At 41.4% G+C, this 13,878-nt stretch overlaps 1 protein-coding gene across 5 annotated transcripts; it reads left to right on the forward strand.

Moving 5' to 3' along the window:
- Nucleotides 1-669: 669 nt before the first annotated feature.
- Nucleotides 670-13,513, forward strand: LOC124113680. Of its 5 annotated transcripts, none has more exons than XM_046474154.2 (5): nucleotides 670-787; nucleotides 7,929-8,039; nucleotides 8,631-8,936; nucleotides 10,956-11,033; nucleotides 12,740-13,513. In XM_046474154.2, the coding sequence occupies exons 2-5, from the start codon at nucleotides 7,997-7,999 to the stop codon at nucleotides 12,817-12,819; spliced, it is 507 nt and encodes a 168-aa protein (XP_046330110.2). In that variant the 5' UTR covers nucleotides 670-787; nucleotides 7,929-7,996; the 3' UTR covers nucleotides 12,820-13,513. The 5 variants fall into 5 exon arrangements, with proteins under 5 accessions (XP_046330110.2, XP_046330111.2, XP_046330107.2 ...); XM_046474155.2 differs by lacking the exon at nucleotides 670-787 and adding an exon at nucleotides 2,955-3,062; XM_046474151.2 differs by lacking the exon at nucleotides 670-787 and having other exon boundaries at nucleotides 7,732-8,039; nucleotides 10,962-11,033.
- Nucleotides 13,514-13,878: the final 365 nt, after the last annotated feature.

Genomic DNA, 13,878 nt, shown 5'->3' on the forward strand with positions numbered 1-13,878 from the left:
TTCACGGGTAGATAGACATGGAAAATAAGAAAATCATCTACGGAGATGATACTCATCTTTGGTACTTTAATACTTTGGTAGTTACATCTACGTAAATAATATTTACATCTACCTAGGTGATACTTTATTTAGCCAGACGTGATATAAAACACATGCGGAACTATTGCAGATTACTCGAAAATGTACCGTTACGGAAGTCGATTATTCGACAGTAGATGACATTTTCTTCTACGTAGATTATAATATCGAATACGTCGATGAAAGTATCTTTCACGAAGATATGTTTCGTTGTGGTTTAACACCGCACTCAACAATATTCAAGATATATGACGGCGGTGTGTAAACAATCGAGACTGGACCAGATAATCCAGTGATTGACATCATGAGCATCGATCCACGCAACTGGGATACGATGACATGCATCAACCAAGTCAGCGAGCCTGACCACCCGATCCCTTTAGTCGCCTTTCACGACAAGTAAAGTCGCCTTTTACGGCAAGCATGGGTTGCTGAAGACCTATTCTAATCCGGATCTTCACAGGTATTGTTCCCTACGGTAAACACTTTCTATAAGACCCTTACCCACACATGCATTACTGCATAACTTGACTGTTGACAGCGCGGTATTCTAGATAAGATAACACCTACACTGAAAGATTGTCTGGGTTTTTAAAAGTCAACTGTACTTACTTTTGTAGTTCAATGTACAGCGCATTGTTGTGCGGCCAAGCAACTTCATGTCGACCACGCTTTGTGATTGGAAGCTAAAAGGATTATCCCCTTAAAAGTAGGTACTTCTGTCATTCTGTAAAATCTCTTACATGAAACTGTGAACTAAATTACGGATAGGTTGATCATGTTCCAAAGTACCTTTACACTGTTAATGGCGAGTACCTGACCCCAGGCCTCAGTGAACTTACTGACAACTGGAGGGTGAGTGAATGCAGATAACATAGTGTCGTACGTCGTTTCAGTGCGTTTTAGAGTTGGGTTTTGAACAATACTTCATCTATATCATGGCGTGTCACCTTGATTTGGAAGGAAAGCCTAGAGTGATGCAGATTGGGTGCCTTTCCCACTTTACTGAAACCCACGAGCAGGGGTATAGTACTGACAAACCTAGGAACAGGGTGAAACATTCATCGCGTGAAGGATGCATCACTGTACAATTTAGTGCGGCGCCTTAAAAGATTGGGTTTGTATGTTGGGGTGTTTTACACTCACATTGGTAAATATCATTTTGCCACGGAAGAAGTGAGAGTATTCCGTTTCATAAAACAACTGTGTCGGCCGATGGTCATAATATCGATCACTGGGTACTGTGACCCAGACTCGTTTATTCACAGGATGATATATCTGGCATATAGCCAGGATTTACACGTTTTCTGGAACAAACCCGTTAACTTCACCTATTATGATTATTATCAATAAAACTGGTGGTGGTGCTGACGAATGTGAGACACATCAGACTGTTAGGTGACTGATATCTTTTCGAAATTTGTAAATTTCATACCACAAATCGACACATTGAAACTCTGTCTTGAAATGATAATTTCTCGATGTATATATAGACTGGCAACGCCAATACTCGAACATATGGATTTTCGAGGATTGCATATTTCCGCTGTCAAAAGGATCACCAGTCTGCGTAACCACACACGCCGATACCTGTAAAACGGCAAACCTTTCACAAAGAAGCTGATATCAAACGTAGTTTTCTATAAATCCAGGTAGGGACGAAACTGAAATACAATACTCATCGAAAGGTCAATTACTATCAAACCATACACAAGTCAAATGCGGATAGATTTGGCTCTGTTACCTGTGAAATCAAGCGTTCCTCTTCTTGTACACAAATATAAAACTTCAACACCCTAGAGTAATCATTCTCGTTTATCCGACGCAGTAGATTCCTTTGGGCGTAAAAGGAAAAATAGCGTTAAATATTATATGAGTGAGTGAGTGAGTTAGGTTTAACGCCGCTTTTAACAGTATTCCAGTTATATCGCGGCGTGTCAGCTTAATGTGGGAGGAAAGCCCGAAGTGATGCAGGTCTCAAACGTTTACCACTTCGGTGAAACCCACGAGCACGGGTATGGTGCTGACAAACCTAGAAACATAATCGGGTCGAACCGGGATTCGAACCAAATATTATATGAATGGATCAGTGAAAAGTTCAGCCGTTATTGCAGTTTTGTCACTGGGCTTTCCGAACCCTTCTAGTGCAATGAAGGAGATTCCCCTCAATCACGTCTGAACCCCTAGATAGTGCATATACTTATTTGGTTGAAAGTAATAAAAGGTATATGTTAATTTTGAATTACACCTGATGTGTACAGGTGCTGAAATTCTGCTTTTAGAAGTAAAGGTTGGTTGGTTGGTTGGTTGGTTTGTTGTTTAACGCCGCACTCAGCAATATTCCAGCTATATGACGGCGGTCTGTAAATAATCGAGTCTTGACAAGACAATCCAGTGATTGACATCATGAGCATCTAGCAATTAGGATCGATGACATGCTTCAACCAAGTCAGCGGGCCTGACCATCCGATCCCGTTAGTCGCCTTTTACGACAAGTATAGTCGCCTTTTACGGCAAGCATTGGTTGCTGAAGACCTATACTAACCCGGAATCTTCACGGGCCAGAAGTAAAGGACAACGTTTCAGAAATATATTTGTTTTGCAACACAATAGGGGACAGTAGAGTCACATTTATTGATTACGTTCACTGCACTCGAAGTGTCAATAGATTACCAGTACAATGATTAATATATTTTCGTTGTTGTAAATTTTCTTAAAAACATTTTTTTAATTGACACCTCAGTCTTGTCACAGATTGTAAAGTAGTTGTTCGTGTAGAAGGTTCCCACTCTACGCTGACAACCTTTGAAACGTTTTATGACAGCATGGTATTCCAGAAACGACAACACTTATCTTGTCTGGGTTTATACAGGTCAAGTGTATCTATTTTAATGCGCAGCTCATTTTTGTGCCAAGCAACTGATCCAACAATCCTTGTCCACCATGCGGTGTGATTGGAAGCTAAAAGGATGATCCCTTTAAAAGTAGGTACATCTGTCATTCTGTAAAATCTCTCAACGAATAGGTTGATCATATTCCAAAGTACCTTTACACTGTTAATGGCGAGTACCTGACCCCGGGCCTCAGTGAACTTACTGAAATTTTCTGGCGGGTGAGTGAATGCAGATAATATGTGTCGTCCGTCGTTCCAGTGCGTGTTAGAGTTGGGTTTTGAACAATGCTTCAATTATATCATGGTGTGTCAGCTTGATCTGTGAGGAAAGCCCAGAGTGATGCAGATTGTGTGCCTGTCCCACTTTGGTGAAACCCACGAGCAGAGGTATAGTACTGACAAGCCTAGAAACAGGGTGAAACAATCATTGCGTGAGGGATGCATCTCTGTACAATGAAGTGCGGCGCCTTAAAAGACTTGGTTTGTATTTTGGTATGTTTTTCACCATTATTTTGGCTCGTGAGAAGTGTGAGTATTCGGAACTGTATCAGACGATGGTCATGATATCGATCACTGGGAATCTGGATTATTTACAGGCTGATATTTCTGGCATAATAGCCGGGATCTTACGTTTACAAATTTTTGTAGAACAAACATGTTCGGTATATTTTAGAACGTGTCCCTTGCTGCTGTTGGGGCTGAATTAATGCCACAAAAAAAATCACCCCAAACGGATAGAATATTTCTCTTTTTAGTTTAATGCCGTACTCAACAATATTGTGCTATATGGCGACAACCTGTGATCGATATCATGAGAAACGATCCACACCTTGGGGTTCGATGACACGCAAACAAATCAGATATTGATCAAGATCCCTAGAAAAGTATAGGAACTGGCAATTTTTACATAATTGTTTAGTTGTGATTAGGACTTTGAATCGAATTTCCATCTGCAGCTAGAGTAAATCCTGTGCTTTTGTATTTTTAATATTATAGCTCTTTAACTTTGGAGGCAGCTTATTTTAATCATGGTGCGTCACGTGACTAAAAGGAATCTGTCCTAAAATTCGAATCAGACGAACGTTACAGAACTCTCATTTTGTTTGTCCTTGCGGAAAAATAATAAGTAATAATTAATAATTATAAAATAAGTAGTGTGTTTCGGACTTTAGAACCGTCGGAATGTGATGACGATAATATCACCGCTACAGTGTAATTCATTAGTTAAACTTATTGTTACTATCTTATATAACCAATACATAATATACACGACTGCGTCGATCAGTGCTTAAGAAGGTCATCTAATCTTAGAATAATCTGAGGGGCGGTCGGGTAGCCTAGTGGTTAAAGCGTTCGCTCGTCACGCCGAAGACCCGGGTTCGATTCCCGACATGGGTACAATGTGTGAAGCCCATTTCTGGTGTCCCCCGCCGTGATATTGCTGGAATATTGCTATAAGCGGCGTAAAACACTCACTCACTCACTCACTAGAATAATCTGAGCGACCTGAAGAGTGATTTGGCTATTACGGTGCAGGTGAGGAGACACTGCTAATAACTTACATGTAGTCAAGGCTCAACATGTGAAAAACAACAGAGGTCAAGGTGAGGTGAGGTGAAATGGGGTTTAACGTCGCGTCCAAGATTATTGCACTTATATGTCAGTATGTGTGTGTGTGGCTGCTGGTACTTGTCCGGGCTGATGCCGATTTATAGTGCTAGCTCACTGAGATACCATGCCGCAGTTTAACATGAATACCCCACTCAGACACAGTATACTGACTCCGAGCCGACCAGTCCTTGTTTAAGCCCCTTAATGCCGAGCACCAGACAGGGTAACAACAAGTACCATCTTTTAACGTATTTTGGTATGACGCGGCTGGGGATCGAACCCCGGACCTTCCGCTCCCCGCTTTACCATTAGACCACGGAGGCGGTTCTTCATTATATGACAATCGTACAACTTAATAATCATACAACCATACATATTTAAAAAAACAAAGTTATAGATATGGGTTCTTTTTTTATTTTTGGAATATACATATATACATACATATATCAAAATGATGAAGGACGTGCAAACCATTAGTCGGGAAACACGTACGATTCGAAAAAAAACACCCAGTGCATTATCAAAAGAGCCATGGAGCTGCACTCACTGCACGTGCAGCAGCAATATACACGCCGGTATTATATGTTATATGTAAACGGTATTTTAAAGTGCAGGGTTTTTGATTGCCTGACATCTGCGTCAATCGAACAGTGACAGTTCAACAACATGCCAAGATTAACAGAAGTGCAAAGAAACAACGTCATAGGCCGCTTGCAGGCAGTGGAATCCCGATCAGCCAGGGTTTTTAATGTAGCGACTAGCACCATCACAAGGCCATGGGATCGGTTTCAACAGCATGGGTCAACACGTGATCGGCCAAGGTCGGAACGACCAAGAGTAACCAACACCGCCCAATATCGCTACGACTGCATTGGTGTCGTCAACACAGGGTATGGCCTCAACTGCGATTGAGAGATGTCTGCTTCAGCGACGAATCAAGATTTCTCCTCCGTCGGGGGGATGGAAGAGCACGGGTCTACAGCCGTCGGGGAGACAGTTACGCCGGAAACTGCATACGGGAAGTGGACAGGTTTGGTGGGGGTAGCGTTATGTTGTGGGCGGATATCTCTCATCATGGCAGGAATCGGTTTGGTCCATACCCATGGCAATCTTACGGCTCAACCATATTCTCCTACCACACGTTCTCCTATTTGCAGCCAACAGCAACGGTGTATTCCAGCAGGACAACGCTCGACCCCTGGTCGAGCCTGTCTACAACAACGTTGATGTTTTCCCCTGGCCCTCCAGATCCACGGATTTAAACCCGATAGAGCACATGTGGGATGAATTGGATAGACGGCTACGCCGACGTCAACCACAACCCCAGACGTCGCATACTCGTCTCTTCCATGTGCAGGAGATGTCAGGCCGCTATCGATTCCAACGACAAGACTTTGGTTTTTTCCCACTGTCTCAACATTAATGATTCGCAAGATCATCGGCATTACATAGTTGCATTTTCCCAGTTGCAAGATAACGCAGCATGACAGCTATTTCCATCTCCTGGGTGACAGCATTGTTTCTTTGTGTAAGCCTATCACTGTGAAGATCCGGGGTAGAATAGGTCTTCAGCAACCAAAGCTTGCCGTAAAAGGCGACTATCGGGATCGGGTGGTCAGGCTCGCCGACTTGGTTGATGCATGTCATCGATCCCAATTGCGTGGATCGATGTTCATGATGTAAATCACTGGATTGTCTGGTCCAGACTCGATTATTTACAGACCGCCGTTATATTGCTGAGTGCGGCGTTAAACAATAAACAAACAAAACAAACAAACTAATTAAATTCGTCACAAATAATATACCTGCACTGTCAAGACGAAACCGCTGGATAAGTTCTGTGTCTGAATACACACTGAAAATGTTTTTTCTTGGCCTGAAAGTACTCAGTTGATGCTGCTGCGGTGGCCCAGCAGCCGCCATATTATATACTAAGGAAAAGTCTTAAGTAACTAAGTTCTTTAGGAGTACCCTTACTGCTGAAATTTTTTATGAATATGACTTAGGACAATTCTTAGATTTAAGAGTAACTTTTAGTATTTCATAGAATTTTCTCAGACTTAAGACCTCTTTAGCACTCGAAGAATTTTATGAATACCGACCCTGATAAACAATTTTTTCATTAAAAAAATAATGGATGTTTCTTTTTCATTTAAACAAATAATGGTATATTTTTTTAAACAATAGATTGACGTCACAGATGTGTTTTAATGATTGATAAACCTAGATTTAAAGTTAGCATACAATGCGATTGTATCATGTCAAGCTTTCTCTGATTTGCCGATTAACTCAAGGTAACCTGTTGTTATGACATACCTAGCATGGCATACGTGTGTGATCACTATAGTACATGAGGCTACCGGTCACGTCAAAATGTACAATGCTATTGATTCAGTTCAAAGCGACTGTCGCAGTCAAAACGACTGTGCATATTTGTATTTACGCTCTATCACCTGAGTAGAAATTCTTATCAAAATAATCATCACCGGGTGCTTTTCAATAGAAGTGAGTAGACATTGATGCACACCTATTAAAATGGACCCGTGAAGATTCCGGGGTAGAATAGGTCTTCAGCAACCCATGCTTGCCGTAAAAGGCGACTATGCTTGTCGTAAAAGGCGACTGACGGGATAGGGTGGTCAGGCTGGCTGACTTGGTTGATACATGTCATCGATCCCAATTGCGTGGATCGATGTTCATGATATCAATCACTGGATTGTCTGGTCCAGACTCAATTATTTACAGACCGCCGTGATATAGCTGGAATATTGCTGAGTGCAGCGTTAAACAACAAACCAACCAACCAACCTTATGGCGACACTATCAAATGTATTAGCCAATGCATTGGAAGTGGAATTGGTATGGAGTTCGTTTGAGGCGCAGAACCAACAAACCACTCGCAATTATGATTGACATAAACAGACACACCCAGCGCGCACAACCACACATACACAAATAACATGGCTCACAATACCAAGGCTCGAATATTTACAGGCCGTCGTCGTATAGCTGGGGCACTGCTGAAAGTGACGTTAACAACAAACAAACAAACACAAACGGGTATGCAGGATGTACAAATGTTATAGAACACATGTCACAGTTAAGCATGTGATCACTCGGCAAATAAACCTGTTTTTCACTTGCTAAATATAGCGCCAACAACCGTTCAGTCAACACAGTATTATCCGTTACGTGATGCGTCTTTCTCGAGAGACTCTGTTTTCTAGGAAAGCCGGAGAAGAGTATGTGGGGCACCTGTATTGAAGCCCATACACTGTGGTATTTCATATCATCTGTGTTAGTCCCCTTTTGATGGATGTTTAATACATGGTGTCTTCCCGCACAGACACAGTGTTAAAGCATGGAGGCCCCGGCCGTCCCACTCCAGGACATGCAGTGCTGGCGTGTATAGGCATGCGCCTGCTCTTTATAACTGTGGTGGTGATCGTGGCGGAAGGTACGTGATTGGGGGGGGGGGGGGGGGGGCAATATTCAAACTAGGTCATAGCAGATTAGTGCTTCGTATCGCTCCATTGAAGTCTACTGGATGGGGTTAATTTTAAGATTAGTGAATTTCGGGACATTCAAGAGTGCGGAATGTTCAGAGTAGTGCATATTCATTCATTCATCCATTCATCTATCAATTCATTCATTCATTCATTCATTCACCCATTGCTAAAGGGGCACTGTCCTTGTATACTGGTAATGTATTTCATCTCAGCGGTTCTACAGCAAGAACTAGAACAACTATTACAGAAATCCTATGCTGTAAATAAAAATGACCCGTGAAGATCTGGGGTAGAATAGGTCTTTAGCAGCCCATGTTTGCCGTAAAAGGCGACTATGCTTGTCGTAAGAGGCGACTAACGGGATCGGGTAGTCAGGCTCGCTGACTTGGTTGATGCATGTGATTGGTCCCAACTGGGTGGATCGATGCTCTTGATATCAATCACTGGATTATCTGGTCCAGACTCCATAGCTGGAATATTGCTGAGTGAACAACAAACAAAACTCCTATGCTTTAAATAGCTATTGTTTCCCTCTACAGGTGCAGGTTTACAACTACATAGCCGACAACTATCGGTCTCTTTATGGCAGATTAACTGCACACTGGATAAGGTGTTTTCTCCTGGCGACACGATGAATATCCTAGGGCCACCTTCGAATATATCGATGATCTTCTGTAAGTTTCCCTTACAATGCCTAGATGATTTTGTAAACGTCTCGTGGGGGCCACAGAATAAAACTTTCTCCATGGACTTCACACCCAAGAGCAGTGGTCTGTACGTATGCGTTTACAATGAGGAGCATGGAGCTATCGCTACGGGCGAGATTCATATGGTAGACCCAGCAGGTACGTTAGCAATCTACATAGACTGGTAGAACATACAGCATTGCTTTCTTTAATTGTTTAATAACCGACAAGCGAAAAATTGTCATTACTCTCAAGGTAACATGTCAGTCCACGAGATAAGATGGTTGCTTGGTTGGCTGTTTTTTTTAACGCCGCACTACATAATAAGAATGGAGCATTATTTAATATGAAGTGAGTGCCCCATCGATTTTACACTTTTCTTGGGCCCATACTGTTACGAAGTTTTCAAGCAGCTTTCAAATATTTACGCTTTCAAAAAAATGTAATGTCTGGCTGATGACATGTACTTTTTGCATCTTGTGAAACATTCATGAATTTAAAAAAAATTAAATAGAAAATATCATGTATATGCTATTACTGCCATGCCGTTACCATATTAAAATTATATACTTCCTACATCTTTCGGAACATTCATTGTTGTAAATGGATTAAATAATAAATTGTCATACACTATTACTGCCCATAGTATTACCATATTAAAAGTATGAACTTTCTTCATGTTATGGAGCGGTCATTCGTGCAAATATGTTCAATAAAAAACATTCATACACATATAAAATGTCTGGTTCGGTGTTTACCGTATCGCTCACCGTCATATAGCTGGAACATTGCTGAGTGCGGCGTTAAACAACAAACCAACCAACTAGTCAGGCCATGGTCATATAGCTGGAATATTTCTTTACGTTAAACAACAAACAATGTTATATTATGTACGTACAGAACACGCAAATCATGTATATTGTACGTATTTTCAAACAAGGATGGTTTAGGTTTGAGGAGATTTTTTTATTATATACTTCTGTGTGAAAGACTGAGTTTTCTGAAGTTGAGAAAAGTGATATTTCACTGCAGTGAACATAACACTTGATATTTCACTGCAGTGAACATAACACTTGATATTTCATTGCAGTGAACATAACACTTGATATTTCATTGCAGTGACCATAACACTTGATATTTCACTGCAGTGAACATAACACTTGATATTTCATTGCAGTGAACATAACACTTGATATTTCATTGCAGTGAACATAACACTTGATATTTCATTGCAGTGAACATAACACTTGATATTTCACTGCAGTAGTCATAACACTTGATATATTTAACTGCAGTTGAACATACACTTTGACGGAACTATTGTCATACAAGAGTTACCTACCTCAAATTGTCTCCCTTATCGTAGCCTGTACACAAACAGTTGACCTCCTTTTTACGTGAGTTCCACATTGAGTAGGCAACATAATGACAGATGGTAATTTACGGAGTTAAAATCACTTCTTGACGTTTGTTATAAACTGTAAATTTCTCATTTAACTCAATCGAGACTGTTGTTTCCCAAAACGCCAATTTTGTTGACCAGCGCGTATTACTTCGTTTCCAACAGCGGTCTCGTAGCTTTCAAAAATATATTTCGAAGATGATTTTTCATATAATTATATCCAAATGTGTGATAAAGAATTTTCGTGACCCTAAATATTTTAGGAGACTTGATTGTATTTCTATATATTTTGCAAACCTGTAACTATTTCTAAAGTCGGGTGGAAAAACGTCCCTGCGCGTAAGGTAGTGAGTATTTACGTTTCAAGATTTTACATTTGAAATTTTAAAAATCCGGTAGAAAACTACACAAAAAAAGTATATAAAAAATAGGATATTCCATGTGCCTCGTGAAATATCGAGTGACAGGAGAAAGAAGATATTTTTGCGTAGTCACTCACATCTCCTTCCCCTCGTCACTCGAAACATGAACTATCCTCTATAACTTCACACTATGAAAATAAACAAATCAGTACACACAACTGTACCTAAAGAACTTTGTATAACTTTAAAACCGACGACGTCCGCGTACACAGAATCCAGTATAACAGTTGAACACTACAATACAACAGAAACGCCACCAGCAATAGACGATGGTAAGGACATACACGAGTACGGACTATTGGCTGACTTCAGTCAAGGTGGATGTTGCCTCTACCTATACGTCGTTGTTTGTAGTTACAGAGACCACCACCAACCTCCCTGAAGCCACCAGTACTGACCTTGAAGCTGATACATCAACCGGGAAAGATGACGGTACTCACATACTGAGTCTATAGATAGGTCACATTTGTTTATCTTGTTCACGTCACGAAATTCTAAGCAGTTGCGTCCCTCATCGATAACCATCTTCCTGAGGTAAGAGAGTTAACTGACTTTAAAAGTCCAGTTTCCATCCTTGCCGAACTTGGCTGGAATTACTGGGCTCGATCGTAGCGCCACCAGTGGCTATTACCAGTTATGTCCCTTCTACGCCTCTCCTCTGGACCAATCAGATTCCACCTCTCGTATCACTTGCGTTTGCTTCACATAAAATGGTGGCGCCCGGTCAGGACGATCTGATCGATAATCAAAATCTATATTGTGATAAAACGGGTCTTACATCGCGAAATACATCAAATCACGTGAGCACCTTCATTAAAAACATGAAAAGATTTGGAAAATATCTGCTGACAACGAGTTGGCGGTGCACATGCTTTGCAAATCTTGCAATTGACTGACATCTGCACGACAGTTTACGAACCGGATTTCGATTTCGGTGAGCGATTTTGATTGGACTATGCATAGACTCGTTAGTCCAGTCAAAAAGTAAGTCCAAAATACCAGCCTAGTTCGGCAAGGGTGGAAACTGGACTTTTATAGTCAGTTAACTCCCTTGCCTCGGGAAGATGATCGGTAACAGGATCCGCTGCTTGGATCTTCGATTGATTGTCTGTCAGCACAATACCCGTGCTCTTAGGTTTCACCAAAGTATCCTTTGGTTTAATCCAATATTAATGTCAAACGTGAAAGGACCTAAATGCTGTTCTAAGCGAATGTATACCAAACTCACTCACTCATGACTGAGCGTTTGGATTGTTAAGGATAATGAGAAATCGAGACCTAGATTAGTCAAAAAGGACATGTGTGTATAACCATACGTTCATACATGCATCTCAATATTGCATCAAAGGACCTGTGAAAATCCGGGGTCCAATATGTCTTCAGCCAGACACCATTTGCAATACAGTGGGGGCGGCCGGGTAGCCTCGTGGTTAAAGCGTTCGCTCGTCATGCTGAAGACCCGGGTTCGATTCCCGACATGGGTAAATGTGTGAAGCCCATTTCTGGTGTCCCCCGTGATATTGCTGGAATATTGCTAAAAGCGGCGTAAAACCATACTCACTCACTCACTGCAATATATTGATGGTCGTACAGAAGCCAGTGTTTTTTTTGCAAAGGTTAACACTTTTCATGTTTTGCTTAGAATTGTAAAACGCGATTTTGTTAAAGAATCAAATGAATCAAATCAACTATTTGTTGTTGCAACTAAAGAGTGAGTGAGTATGATTTTACGACGGGTTTAGCAATATTCCAGCAATATTACGGCGGGGACAACAGAAATGGACTTTACACATCATACCCATATCGGGAATCGAACCCGGGTCCTCGACGTGACGAACGAACGAACGCTTTAACCATTAGGCTACCCGACCGTCCCTGTAACTAGAGATGGGCTGTAAGTGAGGTGAGAGGGCAAAGTTATTGTGTGACCTGATGCAAATAACGGTTGAGGGCCATCCACTTCAGTACACGCTTGGGTATAATGTCATCGAGTCTCCATAATCTCATCCCTAATAAATAACATATTTGCTCAAAATGAATCAGTGACACACTTTCTACGTGTATCACCATGTCGCCATGACCGATAGGTTTAATATTGCTGTGGCTCTAAACAACATTCCTCTCGCGTTCTGTTTCAGTGACATCCGGAAGCGGCTTCATCGACGCATTTGGCATTTTGGTCACGTTGTCTTTATCTCACCGTCTACTCTGTGCATGACCGCAGACTAACAGCCCAAGAATCAACTGTTTGTAGATGTTGATATGCATGTTGAACCAAGTGAATGTCCACATACGTACGTTACAGTTACTCTGAATTCACAAATGTACAGCATGTTGGATTTTAAGTGCTCACAAACCCAAATGCATTTGTGAGAATTCATTTATATTTAATTACACTAGTCAGCTAAATTGTTATCTTTCAGGTGACGGATCAAAATACTCGGCCACTGTCGAGACAAGCTCACTAAAATCACCAGTGATATGGTGACTTAAATGTCTGCTCTCTTAAATTTTTGCCATAGGAATTTGTACATGAGAATCGAGAAGATTCGATACATATTTCTGGCACACTTAGAGACACAGCCATATTATCACCTTGGCCCACTTGCACAAAGTGATCTTAGCAGTAAAACTATGGTAAGGCTATATTAAAGTATGGGAGTTACGATCATCTTAGCGCTAAAATCGCTTTAAGCAAGTGGGCCGTGGTCTTCCATTCTGTATTTGTTTCCTGTACTGTGTTTGGATGATTTACCGAGGTTATAATGCTAAAATCACATACGACGACGGACCCGTGAAGATCCGGGGTACAATAGGTCTTCAGCAACCCATGCTTGCCGTAAAAGGCGACGAACGGGATCGGATCAGGCTCGCTGACTTGGTTGATGCATTTCATCGTACCCCAATTGCGTGGATAGATGCTCATGATGTCAGTCACTGGATTGTCTGGTCCAGACTCGATTAATTTACAGACCGCCGTCATATAGTTGGAGCATTGCTGAGTGCGGCGTTAAACAACAAACAAACAAACAAACATACAAACAAAAACATACGACGACGATGGCAGTGTAGTAACACTGCATGAGCGATAGTATAGTAACGTACGGAAATAACCTTGCCACAACATTGAATTGTATGGGGGTTTTAATGTTGCTCTAACATTTTCTCGGACCGTCTTCTTGGTTTAGTGCCATCGGGCACGTTTAACCTCATTTCCCCCCACCACCAACGTTTTCTCAGTTACCAAATCCCTGCAACGTTCCTACAACACTGCATT

The sequence above is a fragment of the Haliotis rufescens genome, unplaced genomic scaffold (assembly GCF_023055435.1).
Source record: "Haliotis rufescens isolate VD_foot unplaced genomic scaffold, xgHalRufe1.0.p SCAF_6, whole genome shotgun sequence".
NCBI lineage: Eukaryota > Metazoa > Mollusca > Gastropoda > Lepetellida > Haliotidae > Haliotis > Haliotis rufescens.